This window comes from Pelodiscus sinensis, chromosome 2 (assembly GCF_049634645.1).
Source record: "Pelodiscus sinensis isolate JC-2024 chromosome 2, ASM4963464v1, whole genome shotgun sequence".
Taxonomy (NCBI): domain Eukaryota; kingdom Metazoa; phylum Chordata; order Testudines; family Trionychidae; genus Pelodiscus; species Pelodiscus sinensis.
In genome coordinates this window covers 83,399,903-83,426,717 of record NC_134712.1, presented here as the reverse complement: position 1 = coordinate 83,426,717, position 26,815 = coordinate 83,399,903, and the positions used below count along the sequence as shown (strand labels likewise).

The 26,815-nt window shown below is 43.5% G+C and overlaps 1 protein-coding gene across 3 annotated transcripts in view; it reads right to left on the bottom strand.

Moving 5' to 3' along the window:
- The window catches only part of ARHGAP28 (Rho GTPase activating protein 28), a 140,619-nt gene that overhangs the window by 102,777 nt on the left and 11,027 nt on the right, over positions 1-26,815 (bottom strand). For 2 of the 3 annotated variants that reach the window (XM_075920948.1, XM_075920950.1), the window contains exon 2: positions 18,808-19,111. The exons of the other annotated variant lie outside the window; for it this stretch is intronic. In XM_075920948.1, the coding sequence (XP_075777063.1) occupies positions 18,808-18,968 (161 nt within the window). In that variant the 5' untranslated portion in view covers positions 18,969-19,111. The remainder of the gene's footprint in view (positions 1-18,807; positions 19,112-26,815) is intronic. 3 annotated transcript variants of the gene reach the window in all.

Below are 26,815 nucleotides of genomic sequence, written 5' to 3'. Positions count from 1 at the left end.
ACAAATGGCTGCCATGTGAAGTTACAGTGTGGAGTGAGCAAAGATTCCGTGTGCCTCAAATTTGTATTCATGGCTTGGCATAGCCCAAAGAGTAGACGTGTATTTGGCAACCAAGCAAAATATTTTTTTTAATTTTACAAAAAACAGACCTCAGCAACGAATTTGAAAACTACCCAACGGAACTATTTGTAACCCTTGGCCCACAACAGAACATCATAAATAATGAAAGGACATTTAATAAGATAAACAATGAAAGGTCGAAACACACACACACACACACACATACACACCCACACAAAGCCATACAACAGTGCTGTCAATTAAGTGAACAGTTACGTTAACTGAGGGATTTAGCTCATAAGGCCTGATTCTCCACTGACTTGCATCTTTATTTATTGTTTGAATTCTTAAAGGCAGTAGCCTAATCGTGCTTGGCACAGTACAGATTTTCTGCACTTAATACAGCAGTGCCAAGTGAGTGTAATAATGCTAACAGGTCAGAATGACAATGTTTTACACCACGCTTTGCTCAGGTGTAACTAACTTCACAAGATGTAAGTCAATGGAGAGCTGGGCCCGTTAAATGTATGTGGTTAGCTGTAACACTTAAAACATAGACCTGAATGGAATCTCTGCATGCTTACAAGATCAAGACCATAATTAACATTTATAACTAATTATGAAACCAAGAGAGTAACTTTCACAATTTTTTGTTTATTATAATATGTGAAATATGTGAGTATGGTGAATACAGTGTATGAAATATGTGAATACAATCTGTGAATTTCAGGTCTAACAGTAACTGTATGTTGGGATTTTCAGTATCAGTTCCTGACATTCACTTTAAATCAAACTGATGCCTGGGAAAACCAAACAAATAGAACTGTTATAGCTCTTATATATTCTTTATGTGTGATACACAATTATCTGAAACTGCAGCTGTTCCCCTGGCAACATTCCTTCTGATATCAACCCCCTCCTGAACACTGGCATGTGTTTGTGCAATATTTTTCAGCAATGCAAGCTCTGCACATAAGAAAGTGGAAGTGGTGGGTTCACAATCTGTGCGGTCCTTGCTTTTTGTAAGAAAAAGGTGCTGAAAGTGAAAGTAGTGGATCAAAGAGAGGCTAAATGCATGAGATGTGATAAGGTATCAAATTTCAGATGGGGGTGGTGCTTCCAAAATTGCAGAGACAGCTTCATTAACCAATCACTATAATTGTAGGCAACATGCTCCAGACTCCACAATGTACTAATCTGTCACAGAGTCTGCTTTTTGTTTTTGTGTAGATACAGTTAGTGAGACTGTGCAATCACAGGTATTTATTTGGCTGCCATAACCCAGGATAGCAACCAGCTTTTGTTTACAGCAGATGTGAAAACATCCATATTAGAAGCGATGGGAGGTGCCAACCTTGGCAAGATCACATATTAAGTATAATATAAAGAAATATTCCCTTCATAATCTAAGGTCATGTCTATACTAGGTGATTATTTCTAATTTACTAAGTCTGGGCACCTGATTTTACAAATTTGAAGTTCCCATGTCCTCACTACGGGGAAGAATCAAATGTAGTCCGAGGTAGCGCATTCACATTAACGGAGCCTGCCTCAGACTTAGAGCCCTAGGAAGCACTCTCCGTAGACCTCCCGGAGGCCAATTAGTTCAAATTAGTGGCACTAGAGTGTCTACACTAAAGTTATTTCAGACTTGCAAGTTTAGGAATAGTATTATTCCTCATGAAAAACAGGACTACAGAGTTTGAATTCTGCGATCCCTTATTCTGGAATCATAGGCTTGGTAGTGTGGGCACATCGCTCAGAAAATCGACCGGGGGAGGGGAGGGGGGCTAATTTCGAACTAAGGTCATAGTGTAGACCAGGCCTAACTGTATTGAAACCAGGACTAAATTCAAAATTCAACCCTTTGATCTGGCTTTTCCTTCTATGAAGAACATACACAGCACACTCCTGTAGTTTCTAGTTTTTAGAACACGGAGACATGCTGAAGCACTACATTGAGAGTGGGCATATGTAGAGAGAGAAAACCAAATATTCAGGCATAACTGAGAAGCAATTGACATACATGGTAGGGTTTCCATCACCAGTCTGCTCTTTATCCCAGTACTGGGTAATGAGGGCCAGTTAGGGGTCCAGTAACTTGTGCCGGTCATAATGACCCACCCCTTGGGGGCTACTACTGCCACAGAATTGCTTACAACAAATAAGCTCTGGGCATTCAGGAGTGCAGTACTTTCTGACCATGTTCCTTCCCCATCCAGAATACCTGCTATGCCACAGGAGGAAAATAGAAGATCGTATGGGGTTCGGTTACACTAGCTTTCTGACTTCAGTCTTACCCACACAACGAACTCCCCAGCTGGATATTTAAGCTGGTTCTCCATTGCCAGAAGAGCTAGGTCATTGGCCATGGCTGAAGAAACAATCTATCAGAACTACCAGCAACTGGGAGTATCATAGAATTGGAAGAAACTTCAAGTGGTCATCGAGTCCAACCCTCTGCTAAAAGCAGGACCAATCCCAACTAAATTATCTCAGCCAGGGCTTTGTCAAGCCAGAACTTAAAAATCTCTAGGGATGGAGATTCCACCACCTCCCTAGGTAACTCATTCCAGTGCTTCACCACCCTCCTAGTGAAATAGTTTTTCTTAATATCCAACTTAGATCTCCCCCAACAATAAGGTTGTGATATTGAACAGACTGGAATGGCTGCTTTCATTGGGAGTCCCCACACCCATCTTTGGCTTACCTGGTTAAACCCTAACTTGTGGATTGGCTGGGCCCTTAGGACTTGCAGCAAATTATCTCAGATCACCCATCAGGCCCAGTGATGACTCATCAGACTCAGAACACTCATCACGTCCATCCCTTTTGCACTCTTAGAGCAATGCAATGTGAATACAACGGGGGCCAAGATCTGAGCACAGTATTCATACTATTTCCCTTTGCAATTCATAGCTAAGGCTGTATTAACTATTGACTGAGTGCAGCAGAAGTTATATATAGGTACATATAACAAATAGGTCCAAACTTCTGATCATTACTGTCACACCCATATGGTTTCAATTTTATACTATAGAGATCAGGCTGCTAATAAAAGCCAACAGACACATTAATTTTCAAACACCGATATTCGCACACCAAAAAGCCAAAGAAACATCATGTATAAGCACTTCTGAGGTGGGCTGCCAAAGTGAAAGCTCCCCTTAATCCCAGGTTCCCCAGACTGTGCATCATTTGCTAATGAAAGAGTGATGAAATAATGGAATGTGTCAGTCTGGAATGAGAAGGGCAAAGGTGAGCACAATGCACAACTCTGAGCTCACTAAAGCTGGCACAGGAGAAGAAAGAAGTCAGTTTTGCTCTGAAAATTGAAATAATCAAAGCACTTCTGTGAGGCATTACAACCACGAGCATCTGCAGCCCTCATATCTGAGGATGTGAAGTTGTCAAACATACGGGAAGCTGTGGTAAATACTTGGATGGAAGACCTTCAAGGACCTCTTAGGATGCTGCAGGAAGCTCTGCCGGTGACTCAGTAGATAGCACTCTTCCCAAACTGATAGTCCAGTATGATAGGAGGACAGATCCTGTAGTGTTCAAGGTCCCCTTTTATAGAAAGTACATTCATCTAGGGGCTCAAGTTTTTAAGATTTTATTAAGATACTATGGTAATTTTTGCAGGAATATCAGTGTTACTCTTGCAACAAGGTGGATTTGGTAATATCTTTTATTGGCCCATCTTCTATTGGTAAGAGATACAAGCTTTGGAGCTCACAAAGAGTTTTTCACCTTGGCTGTGTCTACACTGGCATGAATTTCCGGAAATGCTTAAAACAGAATAGTTTTTGTTATAAGTATTTCTGGAAAAAGAGTGTCTACATTGGCAGGCTGCTTTTCCGGAAAAGCCCTTTTCCGGAAAAGCATCTGTGGCCAATGTAGACGCGCTTTTCCAGAAAAGAGCCCCGATTGTCATTTTCGCGATCGGGGCTTTTTTCCAGAAAAGACTACTGGGCTGTCTACACTGGCCCTTTTCCGGAACAGTGTTCCGGAATAAGGACTTATGCCCAAGCGGAAGTAGCATAGCTTTTCCGGAATAGCGGCTGATTTTGTACAGTAGAGCGTCGTTGCTTTTCTGGAAATTCAAGGGCCAGTGTAGACAGCTCGTAGCTTATTCCGGAAAAGCGGCTGATTTTCCAGAATAAGTGGCCCAGGCTACGTCTACACTGGCCCCTTTTCCGGAAGGGGCATGTAAATTTCAGCAGTCGTCGTAGGGAAATCCGCGGGGGATTTAAATATCCCCCACGGCATTTAAATAAAAATGTCCGCCGCTTTTTTCCGGCTTTTAAAAAAGCCGGAAAAGAGCGTCTAGACTGGCCCCGATCCTCCGGAAAAAGTGCCCTTTGAAGTAGGAATAAGAGCCTCCGGAAAAGGGCACTTTTTCCGGAGGATCGGGGCCAGTCTAGACGCTCTTTTCCGGCTTTTTTAAAAGCCGGAAAAAAGCGGCGGACATTTTTATTTAAATGCCGCGGGGGATATTTAAATCCCCCGCGGATTTCCCTACGACGACTGCTGAAATTTACATGCCCCTTCCGGAAAAGGGGCCAGTGTAGACGTAGCCCCAGTGTAGACAGCGATGGTGTCTCTAATATCCTTGGATCATCACAGTTATAGCAACACTGAATAGTGTTATTCCGTGTGTTCTGGCCAAATTTCAGTGTAAGTAGTTGCCTACTCCATACTTAAATTGCCCCTTTTGTTTCAACCAATTGTTATATACTATTTCCTTACTCTACATTGTTTTTGCTGTGTGTCCAGCTAAACTATTACTACAGTATTATTATTATTTACTATCAGATTTACCAGCATTGCACAGATCCTTAATTAAGGTTTTGTTTTAAATAAAAAGAAAATGTACATGCTTTATTTAAACGAATGTATTTTTCAAAAATACAGTGTCATTTTATGAAGCTAATTTTTATGTTGGATTTCTTTAAAAAGGGCATTGTTAAAATTTATCCCTTTAAATTTTTTTAGTAATTGTTTACAAATGGAAATTCCATCAAGCGTGTTTTTTCTTCATCCCAATAAACTCTTACCATTCATTGGCTACGTCTACACTGGCGCTTTCTCACGCAAGAACTCCTTTGCGGAAGAGTTCTTCGGCAAAAACTCTTCCAGAAGAGAGCGTCTACACTGGCATGTGCTTTTGTGCAAGAGCATCCATGCCAGCGTAGACGCTCTCTTGCGCAAGAAAGCTCTGATGGCCATTTTAATCATAGTGCTTTCTTGCACAAGAAATTAATGTTGCCTGTCTACACTGGCCTCTTCTGAAAGAGCTCTTGCGCAAGAGGGCTTATTCCTGAGTGGGAGCATCAGAGTTCTCATGCAGGAAGCCCCGATTTCATACATTAGAATGTCAGTTTACTTGCGCAAGAACACGTGGCCAGTGTAGACAGGCAGCAAGTTTTTGTGCAAGAGTGGCTGCTTTTGCGTGAGATCGCGCCAGTGTAGACACATCCCCGATGTTTAAAAAAAATTGGCTATATTTAATATGGTTTCCAATAAGCATTGATTTAGCTGCCAAAACAGAGCACTGCTCCAAAGTTATCCATTTTATCCCTTTTCTGTAAAGTTTATTGAGAAGCAATTCTATTCCAGGGTCATCCTATCTTTCTGGCTCATTTTGATTCAGTCTCTTTCAATATTTGCTCAGTTATGCCAGTTTTGAGGACAGTATTTGATTTAGTGATTCTGTCTCTTTTTGTTTGGTCTATGAGACGTAATCCCATTCCAGACACATCCCATTTTCATGGTACAATCAAACCCTCACATTGATGTAAGTTATGTTAAGAGGAATTTTGTGGTCCTAGCTCTTACCACTTAGGAGGAGTTCTTGATCAAACAGACAAACAATGTAAAATGTATTGTAGATTATTATATTTTGATCACACCTAGTTTTCAAAGATGAATCAGAGCCCCACCAGAAAGTTAGTCCCTTCATTAAAGAATTTACCATAGCTCAGTGATTTGAGCATTGGCTTATTAAACCCGGGGTTGTAAGTTCAATCCTTGAGGGGGCCATTTAGGGATCTGGGGAAAATCTGTCAGGGATGGTATTTGGTCCTTTCATGAAGGCAGAGGACTGGACTGGATGACCTCTCAAGGTCCCTTCCAGTTCTGTGAGATAGGTGTATATCTCCATGTATATAAATAAGTAGTCATCTTTCACTCCAAAAAGACCTGCATTTCAGAGATGGATCAAATGATTCCTTTTCAGATTGCATGAATCTCTAAGACAAAGAAATTGCAACTAATAAAATGTTACAAACATCTACAAATGATCTGAAGAGCCTTTGCCACATGCAGTAATGAAGTTTTTAAAAATAATTTGGTATCTGGGGGCATTCTACCTATACTGGAAGTGTCATATCCCAGTTAGGAATTAATTAGGAATTTTCAGTAATACAAAACTCTCATTTCAAATGCTTGTGTAGGTCCTGAGATATCAGACATTAAACTTGTCACTGGTCCAGAACAATACGCTGTGTTTCCTGGGCTTTGGGCCAATGTAATTTTATAAGCATGGAGGTAGATGATGAAGAAGGAAAGGACTTTCCCCCCCTGTCCATTGTTAAAATAAACAACAACTGCTATTTGAGGCTGGTGAGAGATTTGGATTGTTAAAATGAAACTTGTTTCAGATGGACTAGCAGGCAGAGTGAAGGTATGGCAAGGTAATTAAAGGTGCATGATGACTGCAATTTGTCACCCATGGCTAACATCACTGCATTTGCAACATGTGTGGGTGGGGGGGGGAGAGTATATACAGTATTGGTGTAGTGTGTTAGAATGTTTATATTGTACACTTGTGATATATATTCTCTATGGAGAAAGAGAGAAAGAGAGAAATATCTCAATACAGAGTTTATGAATTTCAGGGATTTGGGGTTCCAGGTTAATCATTAGCTAAAAGTAAGATTACACAGATGTTCATTTTGGCCGAGACTTCGAAACTAAAACTACTACAGATTTCCCATGAGAGCAAAAAGATTATTTACTTGCCTTGGCTGTTCCCCGCTAATTATAATCTTAGGATTTGCTGCTGATCTAGTTACACAGTTTGGAGGTTTGCTAATGAATTATAACTCAAAGCTCTGAAGAGCTGGCTGGGGGAGGCCCTCCCTTCCACCAGAGGCCCAGACTCTTCTCCCACCTATCCCAGGGGTCTGGTAAGTCGGTGTCCCTTGTTAATGCTCACCAGAGTCTCTCTTCTTCACACTGAATTTCATTTCTGCTTTTACATTGAATTTTAATATGGAACATAAGGTGTAAGTAAAGGTTTACCGTTAGTGTTATTATTACACATTTTAAAAGTGTTGACAAAATGGTTTGTGATATAAATTATTGTCCAAGATAAGCTTTGATTAATTGTGTATTCTGTTAATTGTGATTTAATTCAATTACTTTGTTGTGTAAAGAACCTAAGTGGGGTCTTTTTACAATAGATTGTGAAGTAATTTCATTTTTATAAGTAGGAATATGCAGCCCCTAATGACTTACCAAAGTTTGTGGCTTCCCCATGAAAATTATTGCCCATCCCTGGTCTAGTCCTCTAGAAATCAGGGCCTAAAAACTTTGTGATTTGCACACAGATCTGTGCTGAGGGAAATATTTTAAATAAGTGATGTTGGCAACCCATGGTTTGACGCCGCTTCGTGACCAATAAGGGGCCAATCTGAAATACCATTAAAGCAGTGAAAAAGAACACAGCAATTTTTTATCAAAATCAAAGCATTACTCTGCACATGTACAAGGGTTTTTCTGCAAATCAGAAAAAATAAAATAAGGGTTCAATCCTGCAAGGTGCTGAGCAATCTGGCACTGACATGCTTAGCAGTGCTTTACATAATTAGCACCAGAATGCAGGATCAACTAAACTGCTTGATTAGAAATGTTCCCAAAAACTCTCTCCATATTATGTTGTACGCAGCACATGTGAGGTACCAGATAGAAAGCTCTGCTACCTGAAGCCCTTTCTCTGCACAGATGGTAGCAGACAACTCCATACACTCCCTCCACTGGACCTCAGCAATAAGTATCCTAAGAGAAAGACTATTTCTAGCAGTAGCTGAACCTCTGAGCTTGGACAAAACTCTGCTTTCCATAATGCTGAGTCAACCAGCTACCTCACCTTCCCATTCAGGTTTGGGATTACAGACATCTTCCAAGTAGACTGTAGCATCACTTATTTTACTAGACTAAGCAACCACATGAGTTACACAATGGAACTTCTGAACAATTTTCTGGGATCATTTCAACATTTGTGCAACTGGAATTGCACTGGCGAGGGCCCATGGCCATTCCCTTCATGACTGTTAATCCTATCCCAGCCCTGGGGAGAAGTGTGAAATGAATTTAACACACACCAGGAAAGAGAGCTGATGTTTTTAATGCTTAGAGAGCCTGCACTCACGCATGTGCCTGTGGAACAAATTATGCAAGTCAGACATTATTCAAGGATAACATGAGACAACCATTTTAAAGGCACATATCTGATAACACACTGTGATTTACAAGGTTTGTGGTGAATGTCTTGGCACTGAGCCTTTTAAACATCATGTTCAACTTTTTCATATAACTAATTAAAAAAAAAGAATAACCCCTTCTCCATACGCTCTAGCCTAGTTGCTGCATCCCTTTTAGCTGAGAAAAAAGAATTTCAATTCAATGCCATTCCAACAGACCAGAGATCTATAAATGCACAGGGGCTTGTTAGGGGTGTCATATAAAATAAGAACCAAACCTTTTCTCTTAATGAGCTACATTTCGAAGCGCTCTTTTCCATGCTATCGACCTAGCATGAAAAACTCTTGTTATGATTCCATAAGGCAGGGATTCTCAAACTTTCTGATATCACAACCCTCCTCTAAGTTGCTCATGACCCTCCGGGAGTCGGGACCCACAATTTGAGAAACATGGCCATAATGTATGAAGGTTACATTCATTTTGCCAACATTATCCATAATGCACCTACTCTATCCAATGATGCAGTTCTACCCATTCCTTCCTGTCCATACAGGGTGCTTGCTTTGTGTACTAATTGTGAGACTGGTCTTTGCTCATCTTTGCTGGTATTAGTTACTATTTGTATTCCAGTTGTCCTAACGGCCAACTGAGAATGGGTGCCAATTTTGCGAGTCACTAGACAAACACAGAATAAGAGGTGGTCTCTCCTCCGAAGAGTTCATAATCTAAGTAGGCAAGACAGATCAAGGGTAAATGCTTTGGACAGAAAAAGCATTTTTTTTTGCATAACTACAGATAATGCCCTTTCTTATGCAGAATAGCACTTTAATCCATTAATGGTCCCTTTGAGGTCCCACACACAGAGTAAGGCATTATTCACCCTAAGTACGGATATCTGAATGTGACCCATTGTCAGTAGCAAGAAAATTGTGGACTAGATCCAGCCTCTCTCACTTATATAGAATAGCACCTTACCACATGAGCATTCCCATAGAAACAATTACATGTGACTGTCACCAGTTCCCCTAAATCGTCCCCGACTCCACCCATACGAGACAAAAAATGTCTACGGCTTTAGGCACCTCTATGTGGTTCTCTCTGACCGGTCTTACTCCAGACCGTGTTTGTGTTTGCAAGAGCCCTAGGGGTTCAGCGTGAAAGGACCCCCCAAGGTCGGGAAAGGGGGCGTGGGCCCTCCCTCTCTCCGAGCCCCGGCCCAGGGCCCTAAGACAGGGACACTCGTCCCTACTCAGTGGAGGGGTCTGTAGCCCCTAAACCCTCCACTCACGGGTTCCACGGCCCTGCCCTGGGCCACTTCTTTCCTGACGATTCCTATGGCTCCCAGTGCGGAGCCAGGCTTACCGTTCCTCTCTTCCCGGGGTGTGCGCTGCCTCGCTCCGGCTCGTCCCCCCCTTTGTTGCCCATCTCGGCGTCCACTGCCGGCCTCGCCCCCGCGCTCCCCACCCCGCTCCTCCGGGGCTCGTGCGTGACGTCACCGGTGGCGTCATCCAGCCGCGCCGCGTTTGCCCGGTGGTCCATGATCGTGGCACTGCCGGCGGCCTCTGGCACACCCGCTCTGCCCCTGCGGCTATCCGCCGCTTACCCGCAGCCGTGCAGACCCCCATCTCATCTCCAGCCCACGGTCCGGGGCTGCCTCTAATGCAGAGCGGCGCTGCCTTGCTGCCTGCCCCGTCACAGTGACTAATTGTGGAGCAAGGTACTAATGAAAATGAGTAAGGGGATCAGAATCTGGCTCTAAGTTTGGAAAGCAGTTCTAGTTGCTGTGTATGTGACTAGGGGAGCTGACAGACTCACCAGGCCCCAGGGCAATGTGTGGGGGGAGGGCTCCCAGAAAAGGGGAGACTCAGGCAGAAGGAGCACACTGAGGGCAACTAGCCCTCAGCACCGCCCAGAACACAGAGCACCCTCACAGTCCTCAGTGCTGCTGGATTGTGCTGTGCAGCCAACAGCGCTTCAAAGGGCAGGGGGTTCCAGGTGCCACTAGTGCTGCAGTAGCAGCGGTGGCAACGGCTTGGGATCCCTGGGCCTTTTTGACTCACCAGGCCCTGGGGCAGTTGCCCTCTTTGCCTCCCACCCTCCATCAGCGGCCCTGCATATGACAGGTTATCAAAGATCTGCAAGCACCTAGAAATCTGGATAATTTCATCCTTGTTTAATCACATCATGATGGCTCCAGCTCAGGATCATTGTTGTATCTTTTATGATACCTGTTTTCTACAGTACCCTTCTGCCCTTCACACCATAACAAGGTCAGAAGCTGTAGTTCTTACTCAGGGAGAGTTGCTCTCCAGATACTGCCGTTGGGTTCAGTGCCACCGCTCACAGAGTAAAGCACTACTTACTGGGCAAAGAGTGGCAGAATCTCGCCCTGAACTACTTTCACTATCCTTTTTCCTAGCCAGCAGGCAGATTGTTACTCTGCAAGTTGCTGCTCCAGGGACAGCAAAGCAACATACTGACTCTTGCTTCAGTAGTTCTTAGCAATATCACAATTCAGCTCCATGTGTATTAAAAGCACCGTATATGACTCACTCATTCCAAGCAGGCACTGAAGGGAATGTGGGACACCTCAGCAGGATTAAATCTGGGGCCCGGCCCAGCAGCCATAATGTAAATCAATATCCTGCCATTGATTTCTGCTGCACTAAATTAGTTTATCCCTGTGGTGGAGCTGGGCTTTAATATTCACAAAATCTCTGCAAGGACAAAAACTGAAGTTGCTTAGATCAAAATATTTCAGAAGATCTTCTGCAATAGGATTTAAGTAAACAAACCATTTCTATCCAAGATAGCACCTAATCATTTGCTTCTTGCAAATTAACCTCATTTCAGCTAAAAGTAAACATTGATACTTAGTACAAGCTCATTGCTAACAGAGAAGCAGAAATTCTAAGGAAGCAGGATTTTTTTATTTCTATATAATATGGTTTGAAAGGAGTAATAACTCATTTCAGGTCTTGGTCATGAAAGGACTGTATAGACTGACCCTTTTACAAGTAGTCCTTCCATCAACTGTGCTTTTTCTTTGCATTGTTTGTTGAGAAAGCCAGTTATACCCATATGCTTCAGCCACTTGTTTAGACTTCCGGATAAACATCTTGATCCCAACACATAAAACATTATTTAATATTCTAGCCACAAATAGGGTTGCCAATTTTGGCTGGACCTATTCCTGGAAGTTTCATCACATGATATAATATCTAATTAAAGATTAATCTTTAATTCCTGGAGAATCCAGGACAATCCTGGAGGGTTGGCAAAGCTAGCCATAACAAGCCCTTTCACATAATTCTGTGTTAGCTTCTTTTCAATCATTTGAAATGCAACCATTAGGTTGCCAGCAGATCTAGAGAAGTGATTATTCCCTCTGGTGAGGCCACATCTGGAGTACTGTGGCCAGTTCTGGGCCTCCCCCTATAGAAAGGATGTGGATGCATTGGAGTGGGTCCAGTGGAGGGCAACCAAAATGATTAGGGGCCTGGAGCACATGACCTATGAGGGATTTGGGTTTGTTTAGTCTGCAGAAGAGAAGAGTGAGGGGGGGATTTGACAGCAGCCTTCAACTTCCTGAAGGGAGGGTCCAAAGAGGATGGAGAGGGGCTGTTCTCAGTAGTGACAGATGGCAGAACAAGGAACAATGGGCTCAAGTTACCGTGGGAGAGGTGCAGGTTGGATATTAGGAAAAACTATTTCACTCGGAGGGTGGTGAAGCACTGGAATGGGTTACCTAGGGAGGTGGTGGAATCTCCATCCCTAGAGGTTTTTAAGTCTCGGCTTGACAAAGCCCTGGCTGGGTTGATTTAGTTGTGACTGGTCCTGCCTTGGGCAGGGAGCTGGACTTGATGATCTGCTGAGGTCTCTTCCAGCTTTATGATTCTATGATTTGGATTTTGGCAAGTGCAACATCCATTCATCAGTCATTAGAACTAGTTAGTGTTGGTGAAATCTGTTAAAAACGTTTCTTGATTATAGTGATTTTTATGATCTTCCATTTACTAATCTCATACCTCTTTAGTCTACTCCTCACTTCATTGCTCACTAGTGTAGCCTTTCATGAGATTATTTGTAGCTAGTAAGATCTACTCTAGTGCAACCTTAGGGTGCGTCTACACTGCAGGGGTTAACTCGAAATAAGCTACGCAAATTGAGCTACGTTAATTGTGCATCTTATTTAAAAATAGCTTATTTCGAAATAGGGAGTGTCTACACAGCACTTATTTCAAAATAGAGTACTCTTGCTCCAATTTTTCTTACTCCTCGTACAATGAGGGTTACAGGAGTCAGAGTAAGAAGTCCTCCAGCTTGACTGTATTTTGACACTATTTCAAAATAACTGCCTGCTGTGTAGATGCGGACTAAATTATTTCAGAATAGCACTAGTTACTTTGAAATAGTGATGCAGAGTAGATGTATCCAAAAGCAGTTCACTATGGTAAAAGTTGGCTAATTTTGCTTGTGCTGGTGTTAGTCAAAATGCACTACATAACCCTCACCTGCTTTATACCATCACCCAAATGTATAAAATAACAATTACAAAATAACCTTTCAATATAGTATTCCATTTGTACATTCATGTTTAAATTAACCCATAGCAAATATCCTTTTACAAGACAATTTTCTTAGCTCCTACTTTTATATTTGTTCACGGATTGCGAGGTCCTCATTTTCAATTTGTACAAGACAAACATTCAAGAACATATCATTAGCATGGCATAGTTCTCCACCAGATCAGTACAAAACCCAGATGCATTGGTCACCTTCTCATCTTAGGCACACAGCAATTATATTTTCATTAATGTAACTTATTGCCTCTGATTAGAAGTATTTGTACAATCAATATCTCTATGAGCTGCAGCAGCAATTTGAAGGAAAGACACTTTATTTTTTCGCCCTCTTAAAGTCCCAAGTAAAGAGTTTAATATTAATAACAGAAAAAGAGGCATTAATGAAGAAATCAGGGAGTGAGAGACAAAAGGAGCTATTATAGGTAACGAACAAAATATTAAACACATAACTTGATGAGACCAATACTCACATACTTCCTTAAAAACTTAGCCACCTCTTTCCAGCAGCCTGCCAAGGGTCAGATGTGTATGAAGCAGATATTTCTAATTTTGAAACACCAAATCTTTTGTTACCTCTCCACACGTCTAATCTGAACTTGGTAAGTCACCAAAAAAGCAAACCTATATGCGGTGACATAATAACAAAATGACATCAAGATCTGCTTCTGAACAATGATTCCCTTGAGGATGGCAATGCAGATTTCTCATTGTTATTTTTTGTTCGCTGTGGGTTTATGGCTGGTTGGAGCTGCATTTCATTGTATTTGATTTCAACTTATCAAGCATACAAATGAGCAGGAATGCAGACACTCAACACCGTGAGAGACACATAAGGAAGTTTTTTAAACAAAATGCCTTTATTAGCCAGTGATCCTAGTGATGCAATCAGAATAGGAAGGAAAGTGTGTGTTTCCTCAATGTTTTATTTGGATTTTTGAGTCCCGTGCTAACTTGTGATAACATTTCCATACACACACATTATATTGAAGCTAAGAGAAAAAAAATCCCATGGAAATCTGCTTTTTCTTTCTTGACCCTAATTGAAGAGTCCCAATGAATTTAATAGAGAATGGTAAATTTTCTATAGAATTTTTAAACCAATCTATAGAATTATACAGAAAAGACAGAATTCTCTATTAATTCAGGTAAAAGCTTTGAGTGAATTCAATACAAACATATTTATTTTTTTATAGATAATGTGATGAATAAAATAAAGAATTAAATGGATATTATAATACATATCTAGGATAATGAGATATTAGCAGCACTGTTAAGAGAAAAAAAGTTAGGCCTTTAGGATTCAGGCCATAGAGCCCTGCAAATGTGATACCCACTTTATACCTATCGTCGTATCAACCATTTTTGCAGCTTCAGCATCGGATGAAGATACAAATGTTATATTGACGTAGGGTTCTACCAATCCAAAAGCCAGTGAAATCAGTGGGAGTTTTTCGATTGATTTTAATAATTTTTAGATCTGCCTTAAATGTTAATTGATGGGAATTAGATTTGTAATCCAAAAATTAAACTATATAATCTAATTAGTTCAACAATGAAAACATAAAACAAAATCATGTCTCTCTCACAAACAAGACCCTTATGATATGCTGATCACATATTATAATTCTGAATAGAATTTTCTGGGTTTTGTTAACTGAAATATTTATTTTGTGTTTAGGCATTAGATGTTGTAGTTTTAATGTGGGGGTAGCTCATCAGGAATATTGCTTTAAACAATGAGGGCTGCTTTGTTTACACCCTCTAAAGGAAAATTCATTATAGCAATCTTGTATGCCTATAAAATTCTTGCCTTCAAGTGGAAACTTAGAGTTAACAATTTTCATCCCTCATATCTACTTAGCTATTATAAGACTATTAGGGGGCTGTGCCTGCTACTCACTACGCTTGCCAACCCCCTCTTTCTGGCAGCTTTCGTGACTAGTGAGTGTGAGAGTGGGATGACATCCAGAGAGCATGAGAGCATGATGATGTCATTTTGTTGCCTGTCAGGAAAAACCTTTTTATATATAGAGAGAGATGATAGTTCTCTTCAGTGTTTATAAAAGGCTATGTCTTATGTATTGCTTACTCTTGAAGCCTATTCTGTTGCTTCTGCAATAGCTCTAGAGTATATTTGAATCCATTTTTACTGTAGTACAGCACATTATTCTTGTTTTATATGTTGCCATATGTTTTGGATATTCATATTCAGAGATTTCAAATAAGTTGGGGATCATAGCAAAACAGAGAAATAAATGCAACACCTATCATTTTCCCAAAGGAGAGTAAGTATGTTAATGAGACAATGTTATGTTTGTGTGAGCATTGCTTAAGTAATATTAGGCTGTTGTGAGGATGCACAATGTAAACCAATAATTTTCAGAAACCAGAGCAGATAAATACAGACTATGCAGGATGCTCAAACTCGTTACAAAGTCTTCATTCCAGGAAACCTGACAATCTAGTCAAGTATATGGAAATGGCTAAATCACAAACCAATTTCCCACAAAGTAATTCAGTTTTTGCAACTGAAAATTCACATGACAAATATCAGCAGAAGCACAAAAACACCTCATCTATGAAGACCTCAGAGAAAGCATTCCCTACGTCTCTTCTTGCTGTTATCGGTGCCTGGTGTAAATTGCTTCAATTAATGTAAAGTTCTACAAACTTAATTATTTATAATAGCTTTCAAGCACATTTAGCAAGACTTGTTATTACTACATACAGTAAAGCTCTATCATGGCCTTGGATAAACTGTAAATTCTACCCATTGATGGGAACTCATGGGGTAGACTCAATGGTGGTAAATGAATCTAGCTCTCCCCTTTGTTGATACAACTAGGAATGTATTTTGTCAGCCTTTGTGGCTTTAACTACAGCTGGCTGAGTTGGAGGCAGGCTTAAAAATTCAATCTGGTCTTAGTAACACTACCGCCTCCATAGAATTACAGTCATACTTTCAGTGGGCATGCCTTGTAACTGCTGAGGGATGATTTTCCATCTGTACATACAATAGTCAATATCTTTTTTTGTTTGTCTTTTGTTTGCATAGTTGCAGCACAGTATGAACGCTGTTAAATCACGTGGGAATCAAAGAGTTAAATGATCAGACAAAAATAAAGTTTATGGGCCCTCATTTTGGGATTCAATAGAGTTACCTAAGGGCTGACTTTGGCTTAGAATTTTATCTGAATATCATGGTGATCCTCCACTGATGATATTTAATTGGAAAAGGGATTTTATTAGATGTGATGGAGGTGATCCCATCTGACGTACACATACATTCTGAGCCTATTTAAAAATCATAGACATTTTAGGAACTATTTCTTAGGAAAATCAAAATTCTACTATTGAGTTAGGAAAATGCAAAAGCAATCTAACCAAAAGATTATCTAAATAGGTATACTTGTAGCCAACAGTCCTGATTCTGACCTCACATAGCGTTAATCCAGAAATTCTTCACTGGAATTTTACACTAATTCAGACTCTGGTCATTAGTTAATATCAAGCCTCTGAATATATAAGACTCTCCAAAAAAACAGAGGAAGATCAATCTCTGGGCATGTGTACACAGCACGCTTATTTCAGAATAAGCTATTTTGGAGGAAATACTCCGAAATAGCTTATTTCAAAATAAAGTGTCCACACAGCAAATGCCCATCAAAATAGCACTGAGCTATTTTGAAATAGAGCGTCCACACTCACTGGACACTGAATCACATTTAAAGCCACCTGAAAGCACTTCAGGCAGGGCATCAGGACAGCAGTCACTTCCCATAGCGGCTGCCTGAGGCTAAGGCTCATGCTTAAAGGGACCCCTTTGTACAGCCGTGTCACAGGTTCCTCTCCTTTGCTTACCTCTTTGAGGGACAGCAAAGCCTTTTCTCTGCTTTCTGTGGTTGTCCTTGTGGACACCTCAGCATTCTAACCATGGAGCTGGACCTGCCTCCAAGCAATCAATGGTTCTTTTATGACTTGGTGCACCTCCTGCTGCAGTTTCTGCAGGCTTCCTTCCAGGCCCTGCGGGAACAGGATCCCCAGCTCAATGTTGAGCAGCTCCTCAACTCTCTCTGGGCGCTGCCCATGAAGCTCAACCCCACTTGCCCTCCCCGGCACATTGTACATCGCTGCTTCTAGCGACTGGGCACCAGCTCCAAGTGGTGGGATCAGATCAACCTGGAGCGCTGGGATGACCAGTAGTGGCCTCAGAATTTCTGTATGCAGAAGGACACCTTCATGGAGCTGTATGAGTGATTCGCCCCTGCCCTCTGGCAATGGGACACCTATATGAGATCTGCAATTCCCCCTCCAGAAGTGGGTTGCCATTGCCAGCTGGAAGCTCACAACACTGGGCAGCTACCGATCTGTTGGGAATCAGTTCAGCATGGGGAGATCGACCTTTGGGGGCATGGTCATGCAGGTCTGCTGCTCTAATGCTAGTGTCCCAGAAGGGTGGTGAACTGAACTGCTGGAATTGGATTCCCTAAGCAAGGGTGCTGGTGGTGGTGGAGACCCCCTCCCCGGGAGGTTTTTCAGTCCCATCTTCACAAAGCCCTGACGGGGGATGGGGCAAGTTGGTGTTGTTACTGGTGTGTGTTTTGGGGAGGAGAGGGGGCTTTGAGTACCTCCCGAGGACTCTGGCAACCCTGTGATTCTCTGTTTGTTTGTCTCCTTTTACTGGTAGTGAGGGCCATTAACACTGTGCTGCTACACAGGGTCATCAACCTGGGCGATGTGGACCCCATCGTCGCCGGTTTTGCCACCACTGCAGGGGGAGGGGCTACTGATGGCACCCATATCCCCTTCAGGGCCCCTGGTCACTGGGCAGCCAAATACATCAACTGGAACGGTCACTCTTCGATGGTCCCGCAGGCCCTTGTCAACCACCACGGCCAGATCACAAACACCTACGTCAGGTGGTTGGGGAAGGCGTTCAACACACGTGTCTTTTGAAACTCCAGTCTCTTCCAGAAGCTGCATACCGGCACCTTTTTTCCTGACAACACTATCACGGTTGGGGATGTGGACATGCCGATCTGTATTGTAGGGGATGCAGTCTACCCTCTCCTCCCCTCGCTAATGAAGCTCTACACCAGGCACCTGGACCAAAGAGAGGGATGCTTCAATTCCAGGCTCAACAGAGCCCGTATTGTTGTTGAGGAAACCTTTGGACATCAGAAGGGGAGGCTCCGTTGCCTCCTCACCCAGCTGGACCTTGGCAAGCAGAACGTTCCCTAAGTGGTGGCGACCTGTTGTGTCCTTCATAATATTTGTGAAAGCAAGGGGGAGATGTTCCTGCCAGGGTTGGGGGCAGAGACTTTTGAGCAGTTCTGCATAGTTGTGTGTATCCGTGAGGCCCTGAGGGAGAGTTTCACAGAAGGATCCCCGTGACACCCTTCCCTGGGCCTCCCCAGGAGGGGCCTATGCGTTGCCCCTCTTTGCCTTTCCTCAAACTTCCTTCTTTTCTCCCCTCCCCTGCAGAGACAATAAACTACACTTTTTGTTTTGGAACAAAAAATTATTTTTTTTATTGGGATAAATGTAACTGGGGAGAGACTGGGGAAAAAACCTGGGGCAGGGGGAGGAGGAGGGCTGGGACTGGGAGTGGCACCTGCCTTAGGTGGTCCCACTGCCTTGGCAGCCAAGGGGGCGGGATGAGGAGGTGTACCTGGAGGGGTGGGAGCTAGCACAGGAGCAGCAGCAGGAATGGCCACCAGGCAGTCGATGACCATGTTGAAGGCTACGCCGATGGTTCAGCCCTGCGGCAGCAGCTCCCTCCAGGTGTTGCAGCGCAGCTGGAGGTCCTCCTTGAGTCTCCGTTTCTACCATTCCATGGAGTGCTGCAGGGCTAGCGGAGGGGATGATATGTTCCCTGTGGAGGTTCTCATGGGCTCTACTGCACTGACAGGTCACGCAGAGTCGGGAGGATGGTATGGGAGATGTTGGCCACTTCCCTCTTGCAGCTGGTCTACCTAAGTAGAACAAAGAGTAGGGAAGTCAACCTGGGAGACACTGTGTCTAAAGCCAGCCCTCATCTCTGAACTGAGACCAAAAGGCCATGGGTCAGTTGAAGGTGATGTGCTTCGAGCAAGGTCACCCAAAGCCTAGCTAGTGGACCCTTTCCTACTGGGGCACAGATGTCCAAGGGGGGAGTCTCAAAACACCCACATCCCAGAGATAAGCAGGCATTATATTAGAAGGTGCCGGCCAGACTGGGAGCCTGTGTGTGTGTGTGGGGGGGAGGGGGGGACGGCAATGGGGTGCCTGGGAGAGAGAGTGTGGGCTTGCTCATGTGCCATGTGTGGCACTCCTGAGTGTGTGTGTTTGTCCCCATCCTCCTTCTAGTGGTGTCCCGGTGTCAGGAGTAAGGCAGGCCTCTCTGGACATGCTGTGAGCCCAGACTGGTGCTCCATGTGCTCCCATGTGCACAGGCTGCTGTACAACCCCCCCCAGGTCAAGAAGGCCAAGTAAGGAGCTCGCAGCAGCCCCTCACTGCCTGCCGCCTCCACCTGTGTGTGTCTAAGGAAAGTAATGGCACTCACCTGATGGGCCTTCCCCTGCTTGGGATGATGCCTGGGAGACATCCTGGGTGGGGGGTACCAGCTCCAGGGTTAGCATGACCTCCTGGCTGGTGGGCATGGATAGGGTGCTAGCCTAGTCCGGCTCCTCCTTCTGTTCCTCCTCATCATCACTTGTGCCTCTCAGGAGGGTGACGATGAGCGTCTCCAGCCCTGAGTCCACAACATGGGGGGTGGGAGGGAAGAGACTGCCCCACCCCCAGGATGCTGTGTAGCTGGGTGAAGTATGGGCAGGCCTGAAGTGCAGCCCTGGTGCAGGAGCTGTACTCCCAGCCTTGGCACAAGCCTGCTTTAGCTCCTTCACCTTTTTGTACACCTGTTCCTGGGTGCGCATGTGGTCCTTGATGTTTGGCCATAGACATCTGCATTCCTGCACCTGGTGCATCTGGTGCAGAGATCCTGGAGGTTTGCCTCCTTGCCCAAGACCTCAATGAGGTCCAGGATCTCTGCACCAGACCAGGAAGACGCACACCTCTTCTGACCCCGGGCAGGGTCCAGGGAGCTGGCTGTTGGCTCACTAGGAGAAGAGGAGGGTGAGGTGGGAGTAATAGAGCTGCTCATGGTGGTAGAAAATGCTGGTCTGCAGCTTCCGTGTGGCCTAGGGCTGTTAGGACATGCTGTGTTCCACACATTGTTTCCTCTGAGGCTGCAGCTTTAAGGGCTGCAGGGGAAGGGAGACTGCAGAGTTTTGATGAGTGTGGCCAGAGTGGCCAGCAGGGCACCTGTGGAAAGGGCTGAAGGCCTCTTATTTTGAAATATACCTGCCCTATTCCAAAATAGCTATTTCAGAATAGGAGTTATTCCTTGCACAATGAGGGTTACAGAATCCAGAATAAGATGCCTGTTATTTCGATATTATTTTGAAATAACAGACTTGCTGTGTAGACGCTCCCACAGTTATTTTGGAATAACGTCCATTATTCCGGAATAATGCTGCTGTGTAGAACTGCCATCTGTAAGGGTATGTCTACACTACAAAGTTAATTCGAACTAACAGACGTTAGTTTGAATTAACTTTGATTGGCGCTACACATACAAACCGCTAGTTCGAACTTAATTCAAACTAGCAGTGCACTTAGTTCGAACTAGGTAAACCTCATTCTACGAGGACTAAGCCTAGTTCAAACTAGTTCGAATTAAGGGCTGTGTAGCCACTTAATTCGAACTAGTGGAAGGCTATTTCTCCCCAGCTTTCCCTGGTAGCCACTCTGGGCACCACCAGGGAAACTTGTCTGCCCCCCTCCCGGCCCCGGAGACTTTAAAGGGGCACGGTCTGGCTACGGTGCCCATGCCAGGTGCAAGCCTGCCAGCACCCAGCCAGCAGACCCTGCACCTGGCACGGCACGAGCCAGCCACCCGCTGCCACCCAGCCCTCCCCCTCTTCCCGGGACCAGGCTGGCGGCTCCCAGGAGCCTGCCCGGGGCTGCAAGAGGCAGATGCCCGCCTGGTCTAGTGCGGAGATCGTGGACCTCATCCAGGTTTGGGGGGAAGCCTCCAACGTCCACGACCTCTGCAGTAGGAACAGGAAAGTGGCTGTCTAGGGCAGGATAGCTGCCAGCCTGGCCACCCAGGAGCAGGTTTGCATGAAAATCAAGGTGGTCCACTGAGACCCCCGACCCTGAGCCCTGAGCTTAGAACATAAAAACATAAGAACGGCCGTATTGGGTCAGACCAAAAGTCCATCTAGCCCAGTAGCCCATCTGCCGACAGCAGCCCACACTAGGTACCCTGGAGGGGATGGACTGAAGACAATGACCAAGCCATTTGTCTCGTGCCATCCATCTCCAGCCTTCCACAAACAGAGGCCAGGGACACCATTTCTAACCCCTGGCTAATAGCACTCCATGGACCCAACCTCCATGAATTTATCTAACTTCTCTTTAAACTCTGTTATAGTTCTAGCCTTCACAGCTTCCTCTGGCAAGGAGTTCCACAGGTTGACTATTTGCTTTGTGAAGAAGAACTTTCTGTTATTAGTTTGAAGCCTGCTCCCCATTCGTTTCATTTGGTATCCTCTAGTCCTTCTATTATGGGAACTAATGAAGAACTTTTCTTTATGTACCCTTTCCACACCACTCATGCTTTTATAGACCTCTATCATATTCCCTCTCAATCTCCTCTTTTCTAAGCTGAAAAATCCCAGTCTCTTTAGCCTCTCTTCATATGGGACCTGTTCCCAACCCCTGATCATTTTAGTTGCCCTCCCCTCTCCCACCCTCTCTCTTCCCCTCTCCCATCTCCTTTTCCCAGTCTCCCCAGTTTCGTTCAATAAAGAGAGTTTCTATTTTTGAACACACGTGTCCTTTATTTTGTACATCAGGAAGGGGGGCTAGGAAGGGGTAAGTGGAAGGAGGTGAGGGAGGAATGGGGTATGAGCCCCCGATGGGGAGGACTGGGGTGGCTTTGTGGCTCCTCGGGGTGGAAGCTCTCCTGCAGTCCCCCGATTAACCCCCCCCCGGATGGCAGCCTGCGGCAAGTGCAGCCAGGCTGATGGCCGAGTGCTGTGATGTGCCGAGTGTGGGCATTGAGGGCACTCTAAGCCAGGACTGCTTTGCTGCCCCTCATCGAGTTAGACAAGTGAGCGGGGAACCCCTGAGAACTGTCTGTCTGGGGTGGGGGTCAGGTCTCTTTAAGCACAGCCCTCGGCTAGCCTGAGGCAGCAGCTCCATGCTCTAAGTCCTCCTCTGATGCCCTGCCGGCACTGCTTCCGGCCATCCTTAACTTCGGTTCAGCGTCCACTCAATGTGGACATGCTAGTTCGAATTAGCAAAATGCTAATTCGAACTAGTTTTTCGGTCTAGATGCACTAGTTCGAATTAGCTTAGTTCAAATTAACTAATTCGAATTAAGTTAGTTCGAATTAGTGCTGTAGTGTAGACATACCCCAACATCCTATTTAAAGGTAATTACAGTGAAAGCTTTATCAGAAAGCCCGCAACCGCTGGCTGGATGGGGTGAATCAGGTGTGTGTGCTGAGGACGGGGCAGTATTGTGGCTGGGGGCAACACAATTTTTTGATCAACAGAGTGCTGTATAACAAAGCTTCCACTGTATATAAAGGACTGTATTTCCAGTTAGTCTCCACATTTTTGCTAACAAATTTGGCAAATGCAGTCAGTCGTCAACACTTTAGCCACTTTTGTGCATTCAGCTCAGGTAATTAGCTCTTTAATTACCCTATTTGTGTTGCTAAATGAGAATGTTCTGTGTAGGTTAAATTTTCAAGTTTGTGTTAGAAGTTAGTTAATGATTTACCATATGAGTTATCAAAAATGTAAGACAAATATTATTTGGGCCTTTTTTGAATACATAAATAAGTTCTTTTGTTTGCTTGTCTCTTTCCCTCTCCTTTCACAATGAAAAAAAATGCCACACAAAAGAATATGTAAGACTATCTGGGAGTTTTATCAAAGTTTGGTATTTCTTCATATATAATTTCATTTGCATGTAATGGTATCACTGAAAATTAATAAAATATTACAAACAATGAAGAAACTATACTTAGAGACTCTACCTTGAGCAAATTGGCTACATGCTCAAATATGCTTCATGCAAATTCCAAATAGCAAGTAATCAACTATTTCATTATAATATTAGAATTCTCACAAACTCTTTATTAATGTATAGTCCCATTCTCATTTCCAAACATTCTTAAGATTATGTTGTGTGCTTTAGATTGGTTTTAAAAGTCCCTACATATATTTTATCTGGATTCAATTTAAAATCTGTATCCCTGAAGTCTGGATCTAACTTTCTAGTTAATGATTACTGCAATCCACAAAGCCGCTGCCCAAGCTATTGCAGATTTATATAACTGAATACCTACAAATATGTGCATGCACACTGAAAATTACACTCCGGGCTTGTACTGTAGATGCAGCCATAGGCTCTATCCAGCTAGCAAAGAAATTTTTCTTTAGCTCAAGTGATGAGAGCCTCTGCTTTTTAGAACAGGGAGGTTTGAGTCATCCCACTGAGTGTTTATGTTGTGCAACCTAGTGATGACAAACATGGAATCCCCGGTGGCCACAAGCTTTTATGCTATTATTAAACTACTTGGTAGGAGATTGTATTTTTACTGCTTTGTTTGACTTTTTGAGGGGCCTGTTCTCTGTGTTTCAAAAATTAGCTAGGAATATAGGAACCACCATACTGAATTAGATGTATGGTCCTCTAGCCCAATATCATGTCTTGGAGAATAGCATGGGAAAGAGGAAAGAAACCTTGCATTAGGCATCCATTTGGATAATCATCCCTGCAAATTAGTTCTGCTCATAATTCCTAATAATAGAGATTGGTGTAAACTCTAATTCAAGAGCTTTAATATATGTTCTAGAATTTTTGTTCATGCTAGCTGTTCTAATGCTGGACATTCTTGTTATTCAGAAGAATTTCCAAATCTATTTTTAAATCTCATGAGGTTTTTGGCCCCCAGTGGCATCCTGTGGTAATAAACTCACTTTCACATTCTTGATTACTGTGATCTGAGCTGTGTTTCATCAAAGAAAACTTTTCCCTAATGGATTCCATATCCTATGATTTTTGTAACCGTGTAATTTTAAAATGAGGTCCCTGGCAAGCAATGCTTGAAGTTAACTCTGTCACATTCTGTGAAGGGAGATAATACAAATCAAATCAGCTTGTTTAATTCTATAGTGTGCACAAGGACATCTGAAGTCAATTATGTCATACTCTGTTTTGCAATGAGTCAACATAGTTTTAGCAGTCAGCTGCAGAGTCAACCCTGTAATTTTTTAACTTATGATTAAAATTAAAGAGTTTTTTTATTTGTGGTTGCAAGACAGAGTCTGGATGCCTTCTATTACTGAAGGAAAGCTATACAGAAATGTATATACTATTTGATTTTCCTAAAACTGCAACACTTCATCCATGTCAGCAGATGGTTTAAAGAAAGTTCCAAATGTGCTTCAAGAATCTTCAAGTTAACAATAATTTTGTGAACAGTTGTGATCTTTGTCATGTATTCTGTGAATAGTGCAGAACCTATGTTAATTTAATACATGTGTGTGATCGAGCACACACATTCCATTTTACCTTCCACCCTACCATCTGTTAAGTATTAGATCAAACAGTGGAACTGAGCATTTCAAGTTGAGTTAGAACTTCAACCCTACTGAACTCACTCTGCCATTAATTTTTAAGCTAACACATGTTAAAATGCAATTTTACTCTCTGAAGAAAGATCCTGCTTTTGTCATGAGACAGAGAGGGTTCTAGTTCTCTCTCTTTGCTTCTCAACCTTAAAATCATTCCAAGCAGAAGAGGAGCATCATTTAATTTCACATTATAGTTCTTTATATTTACTCTAAGGTGCTCTAAAAATCCATACAAATAAAGGACGCGAGTCTTTGTGCAACTACTATTTCTAGTCACTGCAGATTTACTCTGTACCAGTGATGCTTGTCCAGTCTATCTCTCTCTCTGTTTCTCAGTTTTTAATCCCTCCCTGCCCTTAAGGCTTCTTCCATCATGACCATCATCTGTCCAGGAAAGGGAACAGGATGAAATTTCCTTCAGATCTCTTAATTGGTCAGAGGGGCTGATGTTGACTGACACAAGGCACTCTATCTCTTCCCCCAGGGTTTGAGCACACTACCCTTGTGGCCTAGGTAATAGCATTGTTATTGATGCCTGGTAAATGCATAAAGAAGCAGGTCAGGAAAACAGCACTCAGTGGGTCAAATTCAGATCTAGTGTGAGTTCTTTCCTCTTCAAAATTCATGTACTGACAAGCCAGTATTTTTTTTATTAGCATCACTAAAATGTGAACAGTCAGACTTTATGCCTTATGGACCCAGCTAAAGCTATGTAGTCAACTATACGAATGGCCCAATGTTTTAGGTTGGGCATACAGTTGTTAAGTTTGACCTGTAAATGACAACCATTCCAAGTGGATTAATGGATTCTTTTTCCTCCTGCATGTAACAAAACTCTCCAGCACACCCCACCTTCCATAGCCTTCAGTAAATATAGCACTGGTCCAGTATCAACAAAAGGATTTGTGCTTGTTATGTTTGTAAAAATCAGTCATGTGCTAAAACGGATTTTCTACAGTAAGAGATTTTACAGCGAATTTATAAAGGCTCAGATAAAAGCTGTGTGAAAATGCTCATAGGCTCTTAGCTACAGCAATACATTTCCCCCTCACTCTTTCTTTTATTAACATTGATTAAATTCCCATCCCCTGCACTGACTTAATTAACAGACATTAAAATCCTACAACCACAAAGTTTTTGAGTGTCATACGTCACACAAACATGCAAATGCCCTTCCAAGCAGATACCTCCACAAACCTCACCCACTGTCACAACACCTTCTTCCCTCTGGGTATGTCTACACTACAGCACTAATTCGAACTAACTTAATTCGAATTAGTTAATTCGAACTAAGCTAATTCGAACTAGTGCATCTAGACCGAAAAACTAGTTTGAATTAGCATTTTGCTAATTCGAACTAGCATGTCCACATTGAGTGGACCCTGAACCGAAGTTAAGGCTGGCCGGAAGCAGTGCCGGCAGGGCATCAGGTTAGGACTTAGAGTGTGGAGCTGCTATCTCAGGCTAGCCGAGGGCTGTGCTTAAAGGGACCCGACCCCCACCCTGGACAGACAGTTCTCAGGGTTCCCCGCTCGCTTGTCTACCTCGATGAGGGACAGCAAAGCAGTCCTGACTTGGAGTGCCCTGAGTGCCCACACTTGGCACATCACAGCACTCAGCCACCAGCCTGGCTGCACTTGCCCCAGGCTGCAATCCGGGGGGGGGGTTAATCGGGGGGCTGTCAGGATCCAGGAGGCCCTGCAGGAGAGCTTCCACCCAGAGGAGCCCGCAGAGCCACCCCAATCCTCCCCATCGGGGGCTTGTGCCCCATTCCTCCCTCACCTCCTTCCATTTATCCTTCCCAAGCCCCCCTTCCTGATGTAAAAAATAAAGGACACGTGTGTTCAAAAATAGAAACTTTCTTTATTTAACAAAACTGGGGAGGTGAGGAGGAGATTTACCTCTGGGAAAACTGGGAAAAGGAGGTGGGAGAGGGGAAGAAAGAGGGTAGGAGAGGGGAGGGGGAAACCTGGGAGGAGGG